This window comes from Prionailurus bengalensis, chromosome A1 (genome assembly GCF_016509475.1).
Source record: "Prionailurus bengalensis isolate Pbe53 chromosome A1, Fcat_Pben_1.1_paternal_pri, whole genome shotgun sequence".
In the NCBI taxonomy this organism is placed as follows: domain Eukaryota; kingdom Metazoa; phylum Chordata; class Mammalia; order Carnivora; family Felidae; genus Prionailurus; species Prionailurus bengalensis.
The window spans coordinates 174,448,954-174,469,998 of NC_057343.1; the positions used below are offsets into that span (position 1 = coordinate 174,448,954).

Genomic DNA, 21,045 nt, shown 5'->3' on the forward strand with positions numbered 1-21,045 from the left:
GTTTCCATACAACACCAGTTGCTCATCCCAACAGGTGCCCTCTTCAATGCCCATCACCCACTTTCCCCTCCCCCCACCCCTCATCAACCCTCAGTTTGTTCTCAGTATTTAAGAGTCTCTTATGGTTTGCCTCCTTCCCTCTCTGTAACTTTTTTTCCCCCCTTCCCCTACCTCTGGTCTTCTGTTGAGTTTCTCAGAATCCACATATGAGTGAAAACATGTAACATGCCATAGTTTACTTAACCACTGTCTGTTTTTAAGTCAGTGCTCTTATATAGATGCGAGTGTCGTGGACATCTTTTTGTGTATTCTCCTTCTCTTCAGTGACTGCCTAGGGTCATTTCCTAGAAGTCATATCACTTTGTTTGAGAATGCACATCTATAGGGGTTACATGGTGCCTTTCAAAAGTATTTTACACATTTACACTGTAACTGGCAATATATAGGTATATCAGCCTCACTACAGTACAGAGCTATATCTGTTTTGGAAAAGAAAGTTCTTAGGAAAAGATTTGGGTGCGAAAATGATTTATCTTATTTTCTTTTATATGAAATGTTCCCTTTCAGCCATTTCAAATACCCCCAAATTATACAGGTTCTCTTGATGTACTATCTAAATTTGTGATCTGGATTGTTAACAGCCTGTTTGTATGTCTCAGTGGGAGGCTAACCTGAATGTTGGGAGATGTTAATCATCATAAATTATGATCAGCATAATCAGCTTTATACAAATTGTGCACTACTCTGTGTTTAGCTTAGCAGAATCATTTGATAATCTGGGCAAGTCCATTCATTTGGAGATTCTAAGGTTGACAGTTGCTGATATTTTCCTTAAAGGTGTATGCTCCCAGGAAAAAGTTTGTTTTTCCGTTTCTTCTAGTGGTTGGATTCTTCTATAGGTGAGAGGTCAGGTAAAATGAATCCTAGTCAACAGTGATGCTTCTTGGATTTTAGTCTCAGATCATGGTTGCTGTGTGAAAATAAGAGATGGTACTAGTGAAAGACAGTAACTAATTCTGATTGTGGTTAAATTAAATATGTAATGGTGGCTTTGTCAAGTTATGTGGTTGTATGCTGTCAGTAAAATATATGTAAAATGACTGATAATCTGAATTGAAGTTTTGGATTTCTTTAAATAATATATAATGACAATGCATTATTTAATTATTAATTAATAATAATTAGCAGTTATTGGATGCTTGCTATGTGCCAAGTACTATTCTAAGCTTTCTACATGTATTAAATTAATTCTCATAACAGCCTTAAATATTACTACCTCAAGTTTATGTATGTGCGACCTAAAACAAGTATTACGGAATCATGGTATTTATCTGACAATCGCTAAAGTCAGGAGTATATTTACTCTACATGCATGTCCACAGCAGATTAAAAGAAGCAAAGTAAAAGTAGGGAGGGAGATTATCAAAGACCAGCACCAGTGTCCAGGTATACAGGATAAGTAAGGTACTGAAATCTGGACACTAAAGAAGTAAAATCAAGATTTAAACCCAGGCAGTCTGCCTCTAGAGTTCTTGTATATTAGAAAACAGAATCATACTATGTTACTATATTAAAGTTCTTGTTCTAATGGTGTAGCAAGAGGGCAGAATCTGGAGAATACTTCAGTTAATGTAGCAAAGCCTCCCTTTAGGGAATAGGGTGTTTTGAAAAACAGTATTACAAAGATCTCAGATTTGTTGTGCATTATATGGTTCTTGTTTCTCTTAAATTGAACATAAATGATGTAATCAAAAATTTTTAAATGATTTAGTGATTTTGATAGGAATTTTTTCACTTTAGCTATTCTAGTAGCATGTTAATTTGCATTTTAATTTGCATTTTTTGATGATTAATGATTTTTTCGTGTGCTTATTGGTCATTCCAGTATTTTCCTTTCTGAAGTATCTGTTTAGAATCCTTGCTTATTATTTTAAAACTTAGATTGCTTGTTTTATTAAATTGTAGGAATTTTTTGTATATTTTGGATGTAAGTTCTTTATCAGATTTTATTTATTTCTTTTCTTTTTTTTTATTTTAGAGAGAGGGAAAGTGCATGAGTGGGGGAGAGGGGCAGGGGGAAAGAGAGAGAGAGAGAGAGAGAGGATCGTAAGCAGGCTCCGTGCTCGGTGCAGAGCTTGACGTGGGGCTGGATCTCATGACTGTGAGATGATGACCTGAGCAGAAATCAAGAGTTGGACGCTCAGCCAACTTAGCTACCCAGACACCCCTATCAGATTGTGTGTGTGTGTGTGTGTGTGTGTGTGTGTGTGTGTGTGTGTGTGTGGTGAATATGTGCTGCCATTTTGTGGCTTACCTTTTTATTCTTAAGATTTAAATTATTATTAGGTCCATTTTTTTCTTGTATGCTTTTTTCTTTCTGGGTCTTGTATAAGCAATCTTTGACTACCCCAAGATTACAAAGATTTTCACTTAGGTTTTCTTCTAGAATTTTTATAGTTTTAGCTTTTATATTTAGTTGTGTGATCCATTTTGAGTTAATTTTTGTATATAGTATGAGGTCAGAGCTGAGGATAATTTTTTTTGATGGATATACAGTTGTTTTAGCACTGTTTGTTGAAAAACCTGTTCTTGGGGGGCCTGGGTGGCTCAGTCATTTGAGCGTCCGACTTTGGCTCAGGTCATGATCTCACGGTCCGTGAGTTCGAGCCCTGCGTCGGGCTCTGTGCTGACAGCTCAGAGCCTGGAGCCCGTTTCAGATTCTGTGTCTCCCTCTCTCTCTGCCCCTCCCCTGTTCATGCTCTGTCTCTCTCTGTCTCAAAAATAAATAAACGTTAAAAAAAAAATTTAAAAAAAAAAGAAAAACTTGTTCTTGTCAAAAATCAATGTGTGCATCTATTTCTGAATTTTCTATTATGTTCCATTAATCAAGCTTGTTGGGATTTTGATTGGGATTGTGTTAATTCTATAATTTGGTTAGAATTGATGCCTTATTTTCTGAGTGTCATTATGAACTCATAGATTTAAACACATTTAATATCTTAGTTCATTGTATTCATTATTCTTACTGATTTTCCAGTTCACTTTTTGGCCAATTGTTCAATTTTTGGCCAACTTAAAAGTTGGCTATTAAGTTCTTTTGATATGACCCTAGTAACGTCTGATAGATACCTTGCTCGCAACAGATATTCTAGCTAATTTTTTTTTTTTTACATTTCTTGCTCCAGACTTGGAATCAGCCACGGTACTTTTATATCAGCCATGGTACCTTTCTCAAAGATACCCTAGTTGCTTTTAATGGGAAATTGTGTTTGGAGATCACATTCTGGTCACTAGGGATGTTCTTTTCTACTGGGTAAATCAGAGGATTTTGAAGAATAAAATTCTTCTGGTTGAGTGTTGAGCACAAAGCAATGTGATATGTAGCAAAAAGTCCTGGAATGGGAGCCAGTTTTTTTAATTTTTTCATTCATTTGCCAAATATTTGTTGAGTTTCTGTCAGGTGCCAGGCACTCTTTTATGCAACAGTGAACAAAGTAGGCAGAAATGCTGCCTTTATGGGAGTTTACAGTCTAGTTAACCCAGAATTTTTACTGAAACAACTGCTATTTTTCTTGGCCAATACCTTACATTTAGGTCTTTCCTCATTTATAAGATTTTTTTTTTTTAATTTTTTTAACATTCAATTTTGAGAGACAGGGAGAGACAGAGTGTGAGTGGGGGAGGGGCAGAGAGAGAGGGAGCACTCCGAAGCAGGCTCCAGGCTCTGAGCTGTCAGCACAGAGCTGAACGTGGGGCTCGAACTCATAGACCATGAGATCGTGACCTGAGCTGAAGTCAGATGCTTAACTGACTGAGCCACCCAGGCGTCCCCCCTCATTTATAAGATTATGAAATTGTACTAAATGGTCTGTAGTGTTTTCACTCGAAAAGTTTAATAATTTTGTTTTCTTGCTTCCATGCTTATTCAGTGTTTGTGCTGTTCCTCTCCTCTTTTTGTCTTATCCTCTTACAGAAATGACAGAAGAAGAACAGTTTGCTCTGGCTCTCAAAATGAGTGAGCAGGAAGCTAGGGAGATGAACAGCCAAGAGGAGGAAGAAGAGGAACTCTTGAGGAAAGCCATTGCAGAAAGCCTGAATGTAAATATGCTATGTTCGAAAAGTTTGTGAGGGTTGATCAGAAGTTAATTTTTTGTTTTTGTTTTTTGTGTTTTACTTCTGCAGTATTACAGTTGCATTAGGAACTCGCTGTAGTAGTTCATAAGGTTTTGAACTAACAAATATTTCCCATAATAATTTTAAAGTGTTTGTTGAATTGTTGGTGAATCCAATTTGAAGTGTTTTGTTAATTTAAATGAAGGAGTTTTCTTCCACCCCACAAGATTTTCAGTATATGGTTTAAGAGGATCATAGTAGTTGGCAGCTTCCGAAAAGAGTTACCAAGTCCCAAGAAACCAAAAGGAAGCAAGATGAGGTGCTTACTTCCCCTGTGTTTTGGGGAGAGCAAAGGCAATGAGAAACTAGAAGTGAGTTATGGAAAGAAAGAATGAGCAATTAAATTTTTTTCAAATAATGTTAAATTGTGATTTGAATATGTATAGTTGAAATTATTTTAAATGTGAAGGTTATTTGCCAGTAGGAGGTCCTGAGTCATCCTTTATGTCATTCATGTCTCTATATTAGAAAAGGATGTAGTATAGTGATCTAGTATAGCATTTTGCACATCGTAGGCATTCAGTACACATTGTAGAAGTCATTTGAATTGAGCATCTGCATTTTGGAAAGGAGAATCTCTTAGGGACAGTGGCCTCCCCATTTTGTCCTTCCTGTGACCCTTCATGTATAGCTATTTTAATAATAAACCTGGTCTGGTGTGGGATCACTCGTTTCAGAGTTGTCGGCCTTCTGATGCTTCTGCTACCAAATCTCGACCTCTGGCAACTGGACCATCTTCACAGTCCCACCAAGAGAAAACTACAGACTCTGGGACCACTGAAGGCATGTCTCCCTGTTCTGACTCCTCCCACTCATCAAGTATAACTATATCACAGGGATCTCATGCTGAGAGTAGATATACAGAAATGCCCCAAATCCCTTTGGTGTGGTATTAAAGAGGTTAAATCTGAAAGCAGTTGAGATCTCACTAATATCCAGCATACTTTTATCTCCAAGGAAGTCAACATTTGGTTAAACACAAAGAAGAGCCTTTTACCCACATTATGTAATTCTTGGTAAGTGATAACTTACCAAGCCCTCTTAACGAAGAACAGTTTGTCCTTAGCCCTACTTTTTCTCAAATACCTACAGGCATATGGCAGCTGGTACCTCCATCACTGTTTAAAGGCTCACATATCAGTCAGGGAAACGAGGCTGAGGAAAGAGAGGAGCCTTGGGACCACACTGAAAACACTGAAGAGGAGCCGGTCTTTGGCAGCTCAGGAAGCTGGGATCAGTCAAGCCAGCCAGTGTTTGAGAATGAGAACGTTAAATGTTTTGACAGATGTATTGGCCACTTGGCTGAGCACACACAGTGTGGGAAGCCACAGGAAAGTACTGGGAGGGGTTGTGCTTTTCACAAAGCTGCCCAGGGTAGGGGGGACACATCTAGGCACTGTCTGCTTACCCAAGCAGATGCCAAAGGTCTCGATGTTGGGGGCACTGTGCACTACTTCTGGGGTATTCCATTTTGCCCTGCTGGAGTAGACCCTAACCAATATACCAAGGTCATTCTCTGCCAGTTGGAGGTTTATCAGAAGAGCCTAAAAATGGCTCAGAGTCAGCTCTTTAAAAAAAAAGGGTTTGGGGAACCAGTGTTACCTAGACCTCCTTCTCTGATCCAGAATGAATGTGGCCAAGGAGATCAGGCTAGTGAAAAAAATGAAGACATCTCAGAAGATATGGGAGATGAAGACAAAGAGGAGAGGCAGGAGTCTAGGGCATCTGTCTGGCACTCAAAAACCAAGGATTTCCAAGAAAGCCCAATTAAAAGCTTGAAAGAGAAACTTTTGTTGGAGGAAGAACCAACAACCAGTCATGGTCAGGTAAGGGTCAGTGATGCTGTGATTAAGGATGATTTATTCACAAGTTAAACAAGAATTATAGCTATTTGTTCTTTTTGTGGTCTTTTTTTCCTGATTTTAAAGTAACACATGCTCACTATGGAGAATTAGGAAAGTACGGGAGAGTGTAAGGAAGAAAAAAAATTATCCATAATCTCAGCGCCAAGAGGCAATCATCGTTATTTCTGTGCATTTTAACATGTTATTTTTAAAATTTTCAACAAAATGAAGACTCTTGTGTATAAGCTTTATTTCTTTTCCCCACTTAATAGTTTATCTTAAATCTTTTCTGATTCATTAAGTGTATTTGAAAACATTATTATATGGATGTGTCATAATTTATACCTTGTGTTTTAAAATTTTATTATTTCTAAAAAGTTAAGTTTTTGAATAGGTAATAATATTCACATGGCCCAGAATTCAAAAAGATGTCAATGAAAAGTCTGTCACTTATCCCCTTCCCCAGCCAACCAGGTCCCTTCCCTCAAGTCAACCTATATTGCTAGCTTCCAGTGTATTCTTCTAAGATATTTTATGTAGTACCAGCAAATGAGTATACATACTCTTTTTCCATACTGTATACATTATTCTGCACCTTGCTTTTTTCATTGAAATATTTCTGAGATTGTTCCATAACTGTACATAAGGAATTTCTTCCTTATTTTGGATGTGTAATACACTGTGTATGGATGAATTTTATCCAGTGCCCCTATTGGTTGACTTTTAGGTGTCTGATATTTTACAAACACTATTGCACTGATTACTCTTGTATGAAGATGTTTCATCCACATGGGAGATATTTGCATAATTTCTTGTAGATATAATTGGTGGATCAAAGGATATATGCATTTACAGTTTTGTTAGCTACTGCCAAATTGCCTTCCATAGATGTTGTGTAAATTTACACTCACAGCAGTGTATGAGTACCAGCTTCCCTTAACCATACCAAATCAGTACTATTAGGACTTTTTGATCTTTGCCAATCTGAGGAATGAAAAATACTATCTCAAAACAGTCTTAAATTGCTTTTCTTTTATTGTGTGTGCAGTTGAAACCCATTTATATTTCCTCTTCTGGCTGTTTAGATTTTATGGGCATTTTTCTTTTTCAACAGTTTTTTTCTTAGTGGTTTGTAGGCACCCTTTACATATTAGAGGAAGTGGTCCTTTTTAATAGGAAGGGTAGTTTTCCAGTTTATTTCCCCCCCCACATGATGGTATATTTTTTATTTTGCTTGTGGTGGTTTTCTATAATTTACTAAAAACAATCGCCTATTTGGGAACATTTAGGTTGCCTTTTCAGTTTTTTTTCTGATATATCTAGATTGTATTATATATCAAAGCTTATATTCTATTTTTTCTCTAGATATTATAAAAGCAATCATATAATTATAATATACATAGTTATATATTATACACAATATATAATTATAATGTATAAACCGAAAGTTTAAATTTGGAGTATTCTTTTCTATGCGTATGCTCTTTGTTACTATTTTTATTTTTGGGCTCTCAGTTTTTGGTTTTGTTTTGCTGTTATCCTATTCTGTCTCTTATGATAAGAGTTCAAGAAATGATTTTTTAGCTATGAGAAGTTTCACAGCATAGTGTAGAGAACCTGGATTTGCAGTTTGAATTTTGACTTTTGTGTTTTAGTAACTGTATATCTTTGAGCAAGCTATTTAACCTTTGTGAATCTCAGTTTTACATCTGTAAAATGAGAATAGTAATTCATGTCTTACAGTAGTTTTAATGATTAAAGCGAATTATGTAAAATGTCTAGTATGATGCTTAAGAGATTATAGGCACTCAGTAAATGGTAGTTCTCTCTAAGGGACCAGAACAGCATTCATTGAGGGTACCTATGGGAATCATTCTTCCTCAGCAGCCTTCTTCATCCACATTCTGGCAATTTTGCTGTAAGGGAAGGGAAAGTATTTTTCTTAACAATTATTCTAGTGACTTACCTCTTTTCCAAAGGAAAGTTAGATTGTGCTTGTGATAACATGTTTGTTTGTTAGTTCTTTGTAATTCAGAGATACTTCCCCTTAAGAGAATAAATTAGCTCTATAAATGAACATTTATTTATTGTATTTGTTGACTGATTGATTGTAATTCAAGTTGTTAGCTTGAAAATCCCAGCGACTAGAGTTGTAGAGCGTAGCCTTTTGTCAAGTTCTAAGGTTTGAAAGCAGCGACTTTGGAACAGCAGTGTATGAGTACCAGCTCAAGGATGATGGGGGCACTATACAGACTGAAGTTCTCTAACTTCCCTTAACCTGGTCACTAAATACTATAGATAGTAAGTACTATTTGGCCACAAGCAATCAAATCAAGCTAGTTTAATTAAAAAAGAAGACTTTATCTCGGAGCGCCTGGGTGGCTCAGTTGGTTGAGTGTCCACCTTTGGCTCAGGTCATGATCTTGCAGTTTGTGGGTTTGGCCCCATGTTGGGCTCTGTGCTGACAGCTTGGGGCTGGAGCCTGCTTCAGTTTTTGTGTCTCCCTCTCTCTGCCCCTCCCCCGCTCTCACTCTGTCTGTCTCTCTCAAAAATAAATGGGAAATATTTAAAAAAAAAAAAAAAGAGGACTTTATCATGAGGAAACAGGGTGCCTCATAAATTCTAAAACAGGATGGTAACTAAGCGTGGACAAGGTCTGGGATGTTATCTGTAATTTTTCTATATCGAATTGCTATATTGTGGTATCTGCTTTGTTTTTCTCCCTACATATTGGCTTTCTTGGCTTCTCTTTCACAATGGTAGGTGGAAGACACTGATCCTACAGCTTCCAAACTTAAATGCAGGTTATAGGAGATTTATTCTCTTTCAGTTCCAATTTCAAATTCTAAGAAAGGACTTATGGCCCATTTGGGGTTAGTAGCCTTCACCAGCCCAGCTTACTGTGGCCTGATGTGTGGTCTGTGTCAAATTGTACAAGTGACTAAGTCCACTGCTATAATATAGTGGGAGGGGTGATGGACTGTCTTTAGCAAAAAAAGAGACCAGGCAGACAAACTAGTAAGTATCCATATAGTCACTGTCATTAACATTAATTTTAGAAATGACTTAGAACTGTTGAAAAATACTGAAAAGTTTAAAGAATAAAGTTGATAACATTCAGGGTCCTACCATCTAGTGATATACTCCTTCATCTTCTATACCTATTTTTGTACAGTGTCTATAATATTATATTTTTGTATTTTTATGTTAACATTATGTACACATTTTCTTATGATATTAAAATCATTTGTAGATTTCACTTTTTTAATGACTGCATAATAGTCTGGCTTATGAACTTATATTTTAACCCTTTTCATACTGCTAGATATTTTGGTTGTGATAAACATCTTTCTTAATTAAAACTTTGTTCTATTTAAAATTAGTGTCCTTAGGGGTAGGGAGCAAGAAAAATTTTGGGTTAAAGAGCTGCAAACAAAAAATACTATTTATTGCCAAGTTGCGTTTTGGAAAGGTTGCTCAAATGTGTACTCCTTCCTTACAGTAATGTATGAGAATGCCTAGGTCAGTCTTGCCAACACAGAATAGGATCTGTAAAAAACAAAACAAACAAACTTGCAAATTTTATAGTCAAATAATGAAAATCTTACAGTTGTAATTTTACCACTTGGTTTTTTGCTTTTAGGAACTGTGGGTAGAAAGAATTTACATGTTTATTAAACATTTTCTATTGATTATGACTTTGCTGGAGCTGCCCATATATGAGACTCCTTGGTTGATAGAGATAGCAAAAGATTTCTAGAAATAGGGACTTAAAAACATTCACTTTGAGGCAAATTGCTTTAGTATACATGAAGGTTTTAAAAGCTTTCGAATCAGCTAGTTTCTGGCATCACAGCAACAATAGAGAGGTTGTTAGTGAAGATGGAAAGATCATCTTGATGGCCATACAGCCGGGAGGTGGAGGAGTAGTATATTGATGTGGTCGCTACTCTTCAGGGTCTGATCCTTAATTTTTCAGTCCAGATACTGGAATTTATTTTTCAGAAATGGCCAGATTATGTGGGGGTGTGAGAACTGATGTTGACAAGTCAAACTTCAAGCTGACTTGTACACCAGATGACAGTTTGCTGATTTATTATGGAAGGTAGATGTTTTTGGTGACCAGAATATTCAGGTTCACCGTCCATTGAGCCTTCTTCTAGGATGAAGGTATCTGGAAGGCTGAAAATAGTAATCAGAAAATAGTAATTTTAATGGATGATGCAGCTAGTTTATGGAAAGACCTGGTAAGCTACTAATACCTGGTAACAGAAGACATTTCTATAGTGACCAGATGATGTGTCTGTTAATTTTTACTTCCCAGGCCATGGTGTTGATGACACTGCTTGATTCTGAATTTTTGGATTTTTCTTTTTTAGATTCATATCACCCCTTTTTCATTAACATGTTATTTCTTCAGGCAGAATGCAGTGTCTTGATTAGGCCACAGCTTCCTTAAAGTTTTATTCATATCATGTGTCCCTGTTCACCTTGATTAGATTTGGGTATTCAAGTTTTGTTTGCTTATTTTGCTATGTTATTTTCATATTCTGGAAGAACCTCACTTTACCCCTATGTTCAGAATGCTGCCGTAGAGGTGTAAGTTTAGAAATTAAAAATGATTTATTGATGGGTGCCTGGGTGGCTCAATCAGTTTAGCCTCCGACTTTGGCTTAGGCCATGATCTCACAGTTTGTGAGTATTGCATTGGGCTCTCTGCTTTCAGTGTGGAGCCTGTTTCAGATCCTCTGTCCCCCTTTGTCTCTGCCCCTCCCCTGCTGGTTCATCCTCTCTCGCTTGCTCACTCTCTCTCAAAAGAAATAAACTTGAAGAAATGATTTATTGAAATGACATTTTTGAGATTCTGTGTTGAAATGATTGTAGGAGTATTACTTGAGTAAACAATATAACAATAATGGTTAGAACATGGATTTTGGAGTCGGATTTCAGCTCCACTTTTGGCCAACTCTAATTTTGGGTAAATTATTTAACCTGTCAAAGTTTCACTTACCTCATTTCTAAAATAATAATTTCTGCTTCACAAGGTTCTTATGAGGATTAAAGGAGATAATGCATTTTAAAGTGATTTGCATAGGCTTGGCACATAATAGGCATATAATAATTAAAACAAAACACTGAGAAAGGTAGATATGCTTTTAGTCTAAGGTAGAGGTGCAGGTATCTTTTAACTTAATTGCCTTGATTGATTCTGAAGCTCAAGTTTATTCAACTAGTCCTTCTAAGAGAGTAAAATCTACTAAATGGACACTAGGTGTCAGTATTTACCTTTTTAAATTTTTAAAAAAAATTTTAGTAATCAGTGTTTCGTCACTACTGATTTCAAACAAATACTCAGGTGACTATTTATTGCTGTCGTATTTTAGTCCTTTTGTCCGTTTTGTTTAACCCTCATTTTTCATGATGATTGCATTCCTGATCATTGTACAGCTTTATCTTTCCTTTGAATGAAGTTTCATCTCAGCTATTTCTGTTTTTTAGTATATTTTATCATTTGCCTGACTGGTACAGAGATGCTTAGCTTGTTTAGGTTATTTATATCCTGTTAGGAGACCCTGAAAACTACAGCCAGTAGCTTTGTATCTATTGGAAGAAGCCTTACAGCTCAGGCCCTTCTTCAGAAATTTCCCTAAGGCAGCTGTGCTCTTAGGGAAGTTTCTGTGCTCTTATGTGCACCTACATTTAATGAGTTGACATTTGTACCAACTTTACTATTAATCATAGAAAATAATCTTTTTTTAATCTAGTCCCTGTTTGTTACATTTTTTAAATTAAAATTTTCCTTAACATTTATTCATTTTTGAGAGAGAAAGATAGAGTGTGAGTAGGGGAGGGGCAGAGAAAGAGGGAGACACAGAATCCCAAGCAGGCTCCAGGTTCTGAGCTGTCAGCATAGAACCCAACGTGGGGCTTGAACCCACAAACTGTGAGATCCATGACCTGAGCCAAAGTCCACAGCTTAACTGACTGATCCACCTAGGCGCCCCTTTTTTGTTACATTTCTTGAAAGATATCCCTGTAGCCAGATATTAAAACGATAGTGGCAGATTTGTAGCAAAAGGAACCTTTATAACCTTCCTGTTGGGATGGTCTGTTTTATGACCTGGTTGTACTTAGACATCTTTTACAGATTGCATTGTTTTTTGCAACAGAATATGTCCATTGGAAACTGGGCTTTTCTCTGTATTTTCTCTATCCACAACAAAAGCTTTATAATTTTTTTGATGTTATGTATGTAAAAAAATTTTTTTAATGTTTATTTTTGAGAGAGAGAGAGAGAGAGAGAGAGCGTGAGCGAGTAAGGGGCAGAGAGAGGGAGACACAGAATCCAAAGCAGGCTCTAGGCTCTGAGCTGTCAGCACAGAGCCCGATGCAGGACTTGAATGCATGAACCATGAGATCCCGGACCTGACCTGAAGTCAGATGCTTAACCTACTGAGCCACCCAGGCACCCTGTTATGAATTTTTTTTTTAAGTTTACTTATTTATTTTGAGAGAGACAGTGCAAGCCGGGGAGGGGCAGAGAGAGACGGAAATGAGACAGAGGATCTGAAGCAGGCTCTGCACGCTAACAGCACAGAGCCCAATGCAGGGCTTGACCTCATGAACTGTGAGATCATGACCTGTGCCAAAGTCAGATGCTTAACTGACTGAGTCACCCAGACGCTCCTGTAATTGCTTTTTTGAAATCATAATTCATTTGACTCACAATTAATATTCATATGTCTTACATTTTACAAAGTACATCATACATATTTTTAAATTCTCACAATAATGCTCTGTGAGGCCGTTATTAATACCCGTTTTAAGATGAGGAAACAGATTGAGATGTGACTTATCCTAGATTACAGAGTTGATGTGTGATCCACTTGGGATCTAAAACCCAGTGTTCTCACTCCATAGGATGTGCTCTTTTTACTGAAACTTACTTATGTAAAATGTTTTATTCTTATTGCTAATTGCTGATTAATAGTGTTGAGCAATTAATTTTATTTTTTAATAGAGGACAAACCAGTTCATCTGTGCCTATATATTTAGGATGTTATATATTTCTTTGCAGTCTTCCCAAGGGCTTTTTGTTGAAGAAACTTCTGAAGAAGGAAACTCTGTACCTGCCTCACAAAGGTAAGTTTATATGTTGTTATGTGTCTGAATTCTCTGATGGTGCCTGAATAAGAGAGATGAACGACATTAGTGAGACTGTATAGGGACAGCTTGTCAGGGATCTTTTAGCTCCTTTATAAACACAAACCAAGAGAGATTATTATCTTCCAGTTCTCAAATATGTATCTCATAGAAGTCTAGAATATTAGAGTGGAAGAGACTTTTTTTTTTGTCCAGCCATCTTGGCTCATATCCCATTTATACCATTCCTGAATAGTGTTTACATCCTGCTACTCTTTTAACTATTCTAGCTTCCTATGCCAATTTGAAAGCTCTAGATTTTTTTAGTCCTTCTAGACCACCTGTCCTCTTTCTTTATTCCCTTATGCTTATTTTATCTGCATATTCAAATTGTATACATCTTTTAAGGCTATTCTTGAGACTTGTTTTTTATTCATATTATTCAGGTCACAGAGAATATGTGTCACTCTCACTTCCTGTCCTTTGCCACTTTTAATCTGTCTTTCATTTTTTCCTTAAATTGCTGTGTTTGTATTACCTTCTCAGTTATTCTTGCTGATTGATTGATTGATGGGGTTACCTTCTTAAGTTTTCTCACCTTAATAATATATAGTGGTTGGTTGGTTACAAACTGCATTATCAACTGGATCAGGTTTTCAATTACTTTTCCCTTTTATCTGGTAGTTGACCTTTGGGGATTACTGTAGAGCTTAATTTTGTGTTGAGTGACCTTCATCTCTCATGTGGAAGTTGAGGCACTATTACCATTTGCTGTAATTTGGTGGTGGTTCTTGGGCTTTTGGTTAAGTTGATAGTAGGAGATATTTCTTCCTGAGTTGAAGAATAATGGTTTTGGTTTGATTCTCCTGCTGTTAAGACAATTTTGGAAGTGGTTTTAACTGGAGCAGGCCTTCTGCTTCTGGCAGGTCCCTGTGCTTTGTTGTGGTGAGCCTTGTGCAGAGCAGATGTAAGTTTTAATAAATGATTATACGCTTTGTCACCAGGAGAGAGTTGGAATTGCAGGCAATGTGGTTTGACTTCAAATTGATTAGCCCATTTTATAAATGTCAGCAAATTGTTTTGTGATGGACCCTTTGAATAGAGCCCTAATGTTACCTGCAGAGTAAACTGTGTCTGGCTGGAGTTTATAACAAATGTTACTAGATGTTTTATTTAGAGAGAGAAATCACTTGTGGTTTCCTATTAGGATTTAGTTATTTATCATGGACCAGTGATGGTTAGTCTCTCTTCTCTGTGGTTCTTGGTTGATGTGGGGTTGTATGTTTTTAAGCGTCCTCTTGCATACTTGATCAAACAATCATAAAGCTCTGTGAAGCATGAGGAGGGTAGCTCAGATGCTCAGATTTCTCATCCATGTGTTCCTGTGTCAGAAGGAGATTACACTCCATGGACAAACAGGATAAACTAGAAGTTTGATGGGAGTGATTCATAATTATGTTACTCTCAGAAGAGCTTTTCAACTTGTATGGGCAGGTCTTTACTATAGGGCAGTTTGGAATTACATTTTTTTTGTTGGTTGGAAAAAGCCACATCTTGAGATAAAGAGGAAATTTAACTGCAAGGTGAGGGAAGAGCTAGTGTGTTGTTAGGAGAATCTCCATATTTTCTCTTATGAGTTTACAGATCTCTAACCTTCAGAAGGCTGAGGTGGAGGCTATAAAACACCATTGGCATTCTTACATTGGAGTGGAGTTTTTGTCTTCCTTGGTATTCATAGATAGTCCTTACCCTTCAACTTTCCTTTGTAAAGATTCCAAAAGGGGGTTCTTTTGGTTCAGTGATTTCACTGCAACCAGAGTTGTAAGCATGTTTGTTTTCCTCATTTCTGACCTGGAGTTTTCACTACCAATTCCTTGCTCCCCTGTTGTGCAAGTGGTATCAGATGGCAGGTATAGATTACCTGTGGCCTTGTAAATGACTCACCATTGCTTTTGGCCTTGTGTTCTAATTTGGTTCACTGGGATTCACTTAAGGTTTGGTTCTTTTTCAGCATTGCTGCTTTGACCAGTAAGAGAAGTTCAGTCCTTATGCCAGAGAGTTCTGCAGAGGAAATCACTGTGTGTCCTGGTAAGCACTTCACTGATTTTACTCAATCTGATCCTTAGCTATCTTACCTTTTTGTGCCAATTAATTTTTCTGACTTTTCCAGCCCATTCTCAGGAGGTTTATGTGTGATTGATGTATGTGTGTATATCTCCTCCGTATATATATATGTATATATATATATATATATATATATATATATATATACACACACACACACACATATATATATATACACACACACACACACACACACATATATACACATATATATACACACACATATATGCACACACATATATACACACACACACACACATACACATACGTATACGTACGCACTCACTTTTTTAATGGACATTGGCTCTGATTCTTCATCTTCACTTAGAGCTATTTTAGTTTTGAAATTAATATGGCTCTTTTGTCTACTTGTTTGCTTACCAACCTCATCAAATATGACAGCAAAACATCAGGAATAGCATTTAACTGTACATTGAGAGGCAAGAGGACTTCGTATTTTGGTTTATGGGTTCTCCAAATTGGACTTTCCTCAAATATGCCTGTCATTAAACAGATTTTTCTCAGAGCCTTTTACTATTTTTATATACCATTTACTCATTGCAGAGGGAGTCCAGAAATTGAATTTTGTGTACAGTTCTGTCATTGACTTATTTTTAATTTCAGATAAGACATTTAACGTAGTTAAGCACTGTACTTTGCTTTTTGTTAATTGTAGAGATGAAAAGACATGGGGTACCTTACTTTAGGTACAAGAGATGTTCATTCAAGGTTGTACATGAATAGATTTTGACATACAAAATCATTTTTTTTGCTTTAATTGTAACAAACTTTTATTAACATTTTTTTTTGCTAATGTGATTTTATTTATTTTAATTGAAGTATAGCTAACATACAATGTTACACTAGTTTCATGTGTACAACTTGTGATTTGGCAAATTTATACATTATGCTGTGGTCACCACAAGCACAGCTACCATCTGTCACCCTGAAGCACTTTTATGGTACCATAGACTGTATTCCCTGTGCTGTACTGGTTATTCATTCCATAACTGGAAGCCTGTATTTCCCACTCCCCTTCACCCATTTTGCCCATCCCCCCGCCTTGGTACATAAAATAATTTTAAATGAACTAAGATACCCATTATCTAAGGGAACTCTTGAGCTGAATCATTGTATAATATGAAAAATTACTTTGTGATAATGAGCCACTACTTTTTAAGGAATTTGTTTTAGCTTATATTTTCTTGTTTTGCCTTTCTTAAAAGTGGGGCCCATTACATTTATCAGTAACCTCATTCATGTGAGATTGAGGGACTTCCTATCAATGTTTAAACTCTTTGGGCAGTAAGTGTTGCATACATGTTACCATAGATCACACCTAGTTTTCCCTTAGGTCTCATATAACCTATCAGGGTCAGAGAGACACATAGCTTCTTATTTTGGTTTCTTTCAACTTTTTTCTTTAGAGACTTAAACTTAGTTTACACATTATTCTACGAAGGACCTATAAACATTTATAAACATTTGGCAGCATATCATAAAGGCCTTTCTTATTTTTAAAGTTTAATTATGTTGTTTTTTATTGAAAGTGGTTTCTTAATTCTTATAAAATGTATTTGGATTACTGCCTAATGATACCCGCTGAGAGACCCCACTACCAAGTGCTCTGATTTTGGCAGGAGCACTCAGGGATGCTGTGCTATCTTTGTGAAAAGAAAACTTTACCCTGCTTTGTCTTGGATTGCTGATTCATGCCATCCCGTTGGATGTATGTGTGTATCTCTTCCACATATGTATGTGTACATATACACACACACCCACTCAGTGTGTTTAGGATGATGGCATGTATGTCACCTTAGGATCTTGCAGGAGGAACCTTATAAATACAATAATTTTGAAAGCCCTAGTTAATGAGAGGGAAAAGCATGCCCTTCAGTACTGAGGTTAGATAACTTTTATGATCATGACTTGCTGTCATTAGCTTGCTAATTAAGTCCAACTGTTTGCTGACATAAACCACTTCTACATGAGATTGTAAAAGGTTTTCATTACATTACTGTTCCTTTTGCTAAGAAAGTATAACTACTTCTCCATGGAGCCAGATTCCTGAATGTCTTTGTAAATGTATAATTTAGAAGCTATGCAACTAAATTTTCTGGAAAATTTGAGTTCTGGATGTTTTCTAAATGAACGAAATACAGATTGAGTGTTGTAGTTCATCTTACCTTTTTTGTGTTGTCCTATATTTCTGACAGTTCCAGGGATCTGATACTCAGAATTATCACATCTTTTTAGAGTTACTCACTTTGTTGAAGAAGCAGGATTATAGCCTTATGCCTATATTGTATATGCTCCTAGCATTGTTTATTTCTAAAGAGCTAATGCTGTCTTGTCTTTATAGTTGAATATTTCAGCCATCTACAGAAAGCTTAATTAAAGACTTCTTATCATTACAGTAGTGCAAACAATGAGTAGCTCTGATTTTTTTTTAGCAGACTGAATGTCTTTTTTGGTACTCTAAGGAAACTTGGCAAAGAAGTTTCTTTCTTTCTTTTTTTTTTTTTTTTTTTTTTTTTGGTTTTATTAAACAATTCATGAATCGGGCAGCATCTCATCTAGCAAGTAGAGGGGGGTCCTGACAAAGAAGACTTTGAAGTTTATGCACTGTAAGCCTTTTCCCATGAAGGTAATAAAATCTGTGTGTGTGTTCATGCATATTCATTTTTCAGAGAAAAATTATAAGGTATAGAAGTATAGTTAACACTAGAAATGTGTTTAATCCCTCTTTGATGATTGAGAAGATAACCTCAGTATTTTATAGGTACTTTATTTGCCCAATATTGGCCATTATATTTGTGAAGAACATAAGTATCAGTTAGATGTACAGTGCTTGCAGTGTAGATAAGAGAGAACTTACTGGATTTGTATTCTGGGATAACTTTCTTTTTCAGATTTGTTGTCCTTTTTTGACATAGAGGTACTGTTATTTTGTTATATTAAGTGATAAGTGTCTCCACCAGAGGTTGGCAGACTTTTTCTGCAAAAGACTAGAGAGATATTTTAGGCTTTATGGGATAAACTACTCATCTCTGCCATTGAAACTACTCAGTACTACCATTTTAGCACAAAAGGAACCATAAGATACAAAGAAGAATGTGTGTGGCTGTGTTCCAATAAAACTTTATTTACAAAAAACAGGAGGCTGGCTGATTTTGGCCCATGAGCTATAGTTTGCTGACTCCTGAACTAGACTATGAGGGACCCCATCTTATATGTCCATGTTGCTTATAGCCTGTACAGTGCCTGGAACTTGTTGTTCATAAATATTTGTTGAGTTAATGTTGAACAAATAGATGCTGCCTAAAAAATATATTAAAGAAAGGCATATTTTTGCCTAGAATGTCTTTTCTGTTTTTGCTCCCAATTTTTGTCTTCTCTAATCATCCCTTTAACCTTAGAACTAACATTGGCAATTTTTTGTTTTCTGTCAAAATAAATATATTTTAAAAACAGAACTATGCTGAAAAGAAGCCAGGTGGATTAACTGGTGAATGGATAAACAAATTGTGATACATCCATACAGTGGAATACTACTACTCAGTAGTAAACCGGAATGAACTACTGATATGTAACAAAATGAATGCTTTTCAAACACATTATACTAAATGAAAGAAGTCAGACACAAAAGATGGCATACTGTAGGATTTCATTTACGTGACATTCTAGAAAAGGGAAAACTATAGGATTGTAAAGTAGATTGGTCATTGCAAGGAGCCAAGCAGTGGGGAATTCACTGCAAAGGGGTACATAAGAACTTTTTGGGTGCTTAGAAATGCTTTATATCTTGATTTTGGTGGTTACATGGTATAAATGATACCATGTATAAATTGTATACATTTGCCAAAACTCATCAAACTGTATACTGAGAATTGGTGAATTGTTTTATGTAAATTGTGCCTCAATAAAGCTTTAAGTAGAGGGGCGCCTGGGTGGCTCAGTCGGTTAAGCGGCCGACTTCGGCTCAGGTCATGATCTCGCAGTCAGTGAGTTTGAGCCCCGCGTCGGGCTCTGTGCTGACAGCTCAGAGCCCAGAGCCTGTTTCGGATTCTGTGTCTCCCTCTCTCTGACCCTCCCCCGTTCATGCTCTGTCTCTCTCTGTCTCAAAAATAAATAAACGTTAAAAAAAATAAATAAATAAAAATAAAAATAAAGCTTTAAGAAGAAACAAACTAGATCTGTATTACCACTGCGGTATTATACCCTAAGCTTAAGGGGAAATAGGTGTTTGTTTTTTTTTTAAATTTTTTTTTAACATTTATTTATTTTTGAGACAGGGAGAGACGGCATGAATGGGGGAGGGTCAGAGAGAGAGGGAGACACAGAATCTGAAACAGGCTCTGGGCTCTGAGCTGTCAGCACAGAGCCCGACGTGGGGCTTGAACTCACGGACCGTGAGATCATGACCTGAGCCGAAGTCAGATGCCCAACCGACTGAGCCACCCAGGCGCCCCAGGTGTTTGTTTTTTTAAGTATGAAAATATAAAATGGAAATTAATGACTTTTTAACTTTTTAAATTACAGAGACACAGCTAAGTTCTTCTGAAACTTTTGACCTTGAAAAAGAAGTCTCTTCAGGTAGCAGAGAGATCCTGGATGAAGTAAGAATAATAATGGCAGATAAGGAGGTGAATATTCTGTATAATTTTTCTTAGTGTTTTCTTTCTCCGGCTAGTCCTCTCTCTGATGCAGCATTGACTTGGCTGGAAAGATTTAGGTGACAGACAGTTGTAGTTTTGGGGATACTTATGTCAGAGGGAGATTCTTACATTTCATTTCAGCACTGTTTTAAAATAGGAGTAGTCACCATTTCTTGATTTCTTTTTTTTTTTTTTTTAATGTTTTTTTTTCTTTTTTTTCAACGTTTATTTATTTTTGGGACAGAGAGAGACAGAGCATGAACGGGGGAGGGGCAGAGAGAGAGGGAGACACAGAATTGGAAACAGGCTCCAGGCTCCGAGCCATCAGCCCAGAGCCCGACGCGGGGCTCGAACTCACGGACCGTGAGATTGTGACCTGGCTGAAGTCGGACGCTTAACCGACTGCGCCACCCAGGCGCCCCTCTTGATTTCTTAATATGCTTTATTATTTTCTATTACAGATGGGGGAAACAGAGGCTTAGAATGTTTAAGTCATTTGCTCATATTCAAAATGTTAATAATGGTAAAACTAGAATTTAAACACCGATTTATCTCCAAAGTCTGGGATATTTCTATTAAATTACTGATAAGTAACAGAAATGAACAATCTTAGAAAAAGTCACTGTATTTATATTATGATGTAACTTTCAGCCCTCATTTCTAGATGTGATCAGAAATGCAAAGTCAGGGGGCACCTGAGTGGCTCAGTCGGTTAAGTGTCTGACTTTTGATTTTGGCTCAGGTCATGACCTCATGGCTCGTGAGTTTGAGCCCTGCATCAGGGTTCTGCTCGCGCACGCGCTCTCTCTCTCTCTCTCTCTCTCTCTCAAAAAGAATAAACTTTAAAAAGAAAAAAGAAATGCAAAATCAGGATAGCAGCATGAAAAAATAAGCAAATCTTTATTTGCTGTATTAAATTTCCTAACTTCACATATCTGGTGTCAGCCCTAGAGATGAATGATACAAGTTCATCCTTCTTTTATTACTATTATTATTTTTAGAGAGAGAGAGCTAGCACATAAATGGGGCAGGGGGCGGGGCAGAGGGAGAGAGAGAGAGGGGTGGGGGGAGAGAGAGAGAGAGAGAGGGAGAGAGACTCTTAA

The 21,045-nt window shown here is 36.8% G+C and overlaps 1 protein-coding gene across 5 annotated transcripts in view; it reads left to right on the top strand.

The window, feature by feature from the left end:
• UIMC1 (ubiquitin interaction motif containing 1) overlaps positions 1-21,045 on the top strand; it is a 117,978-nt gene that overhangs the window by 51,008 nt on the left and 45,925 nt on the right. For 3 of the 5 annotated variants that reach the window (XM_043594740.1, XM_043594479.1, XM_043594566.1), the window contains 6 exons: positions 3,974-4,098; positions 4,851-4,956; positions 5,266-5,999; positions 13,096-13,160; positions 15,172-15,248; positions 19,827-19,930. In XM_043594740.1, the coding sequence (XP_043450675.1) occupies positions 3,974-4,098; positions 4,851-4,956; positions 5,266-5,999; positions 13,096-13,160; positions 15,172-15,248; positions 19,827-19,930 (1,211 nt within the window). The remainder of the gene's footprint in view (positions 1-3,973; positions 4,099-4,850; positions 4,957-5,265; positions 6,000-13,095; positions 13,161-15,171; positions 15,249-19,826; positions 19,931-21,045) is intronic. The other 2 variants (XM_043594652.1, XM_043594825.1) reach the window with 2 other exon arrangements.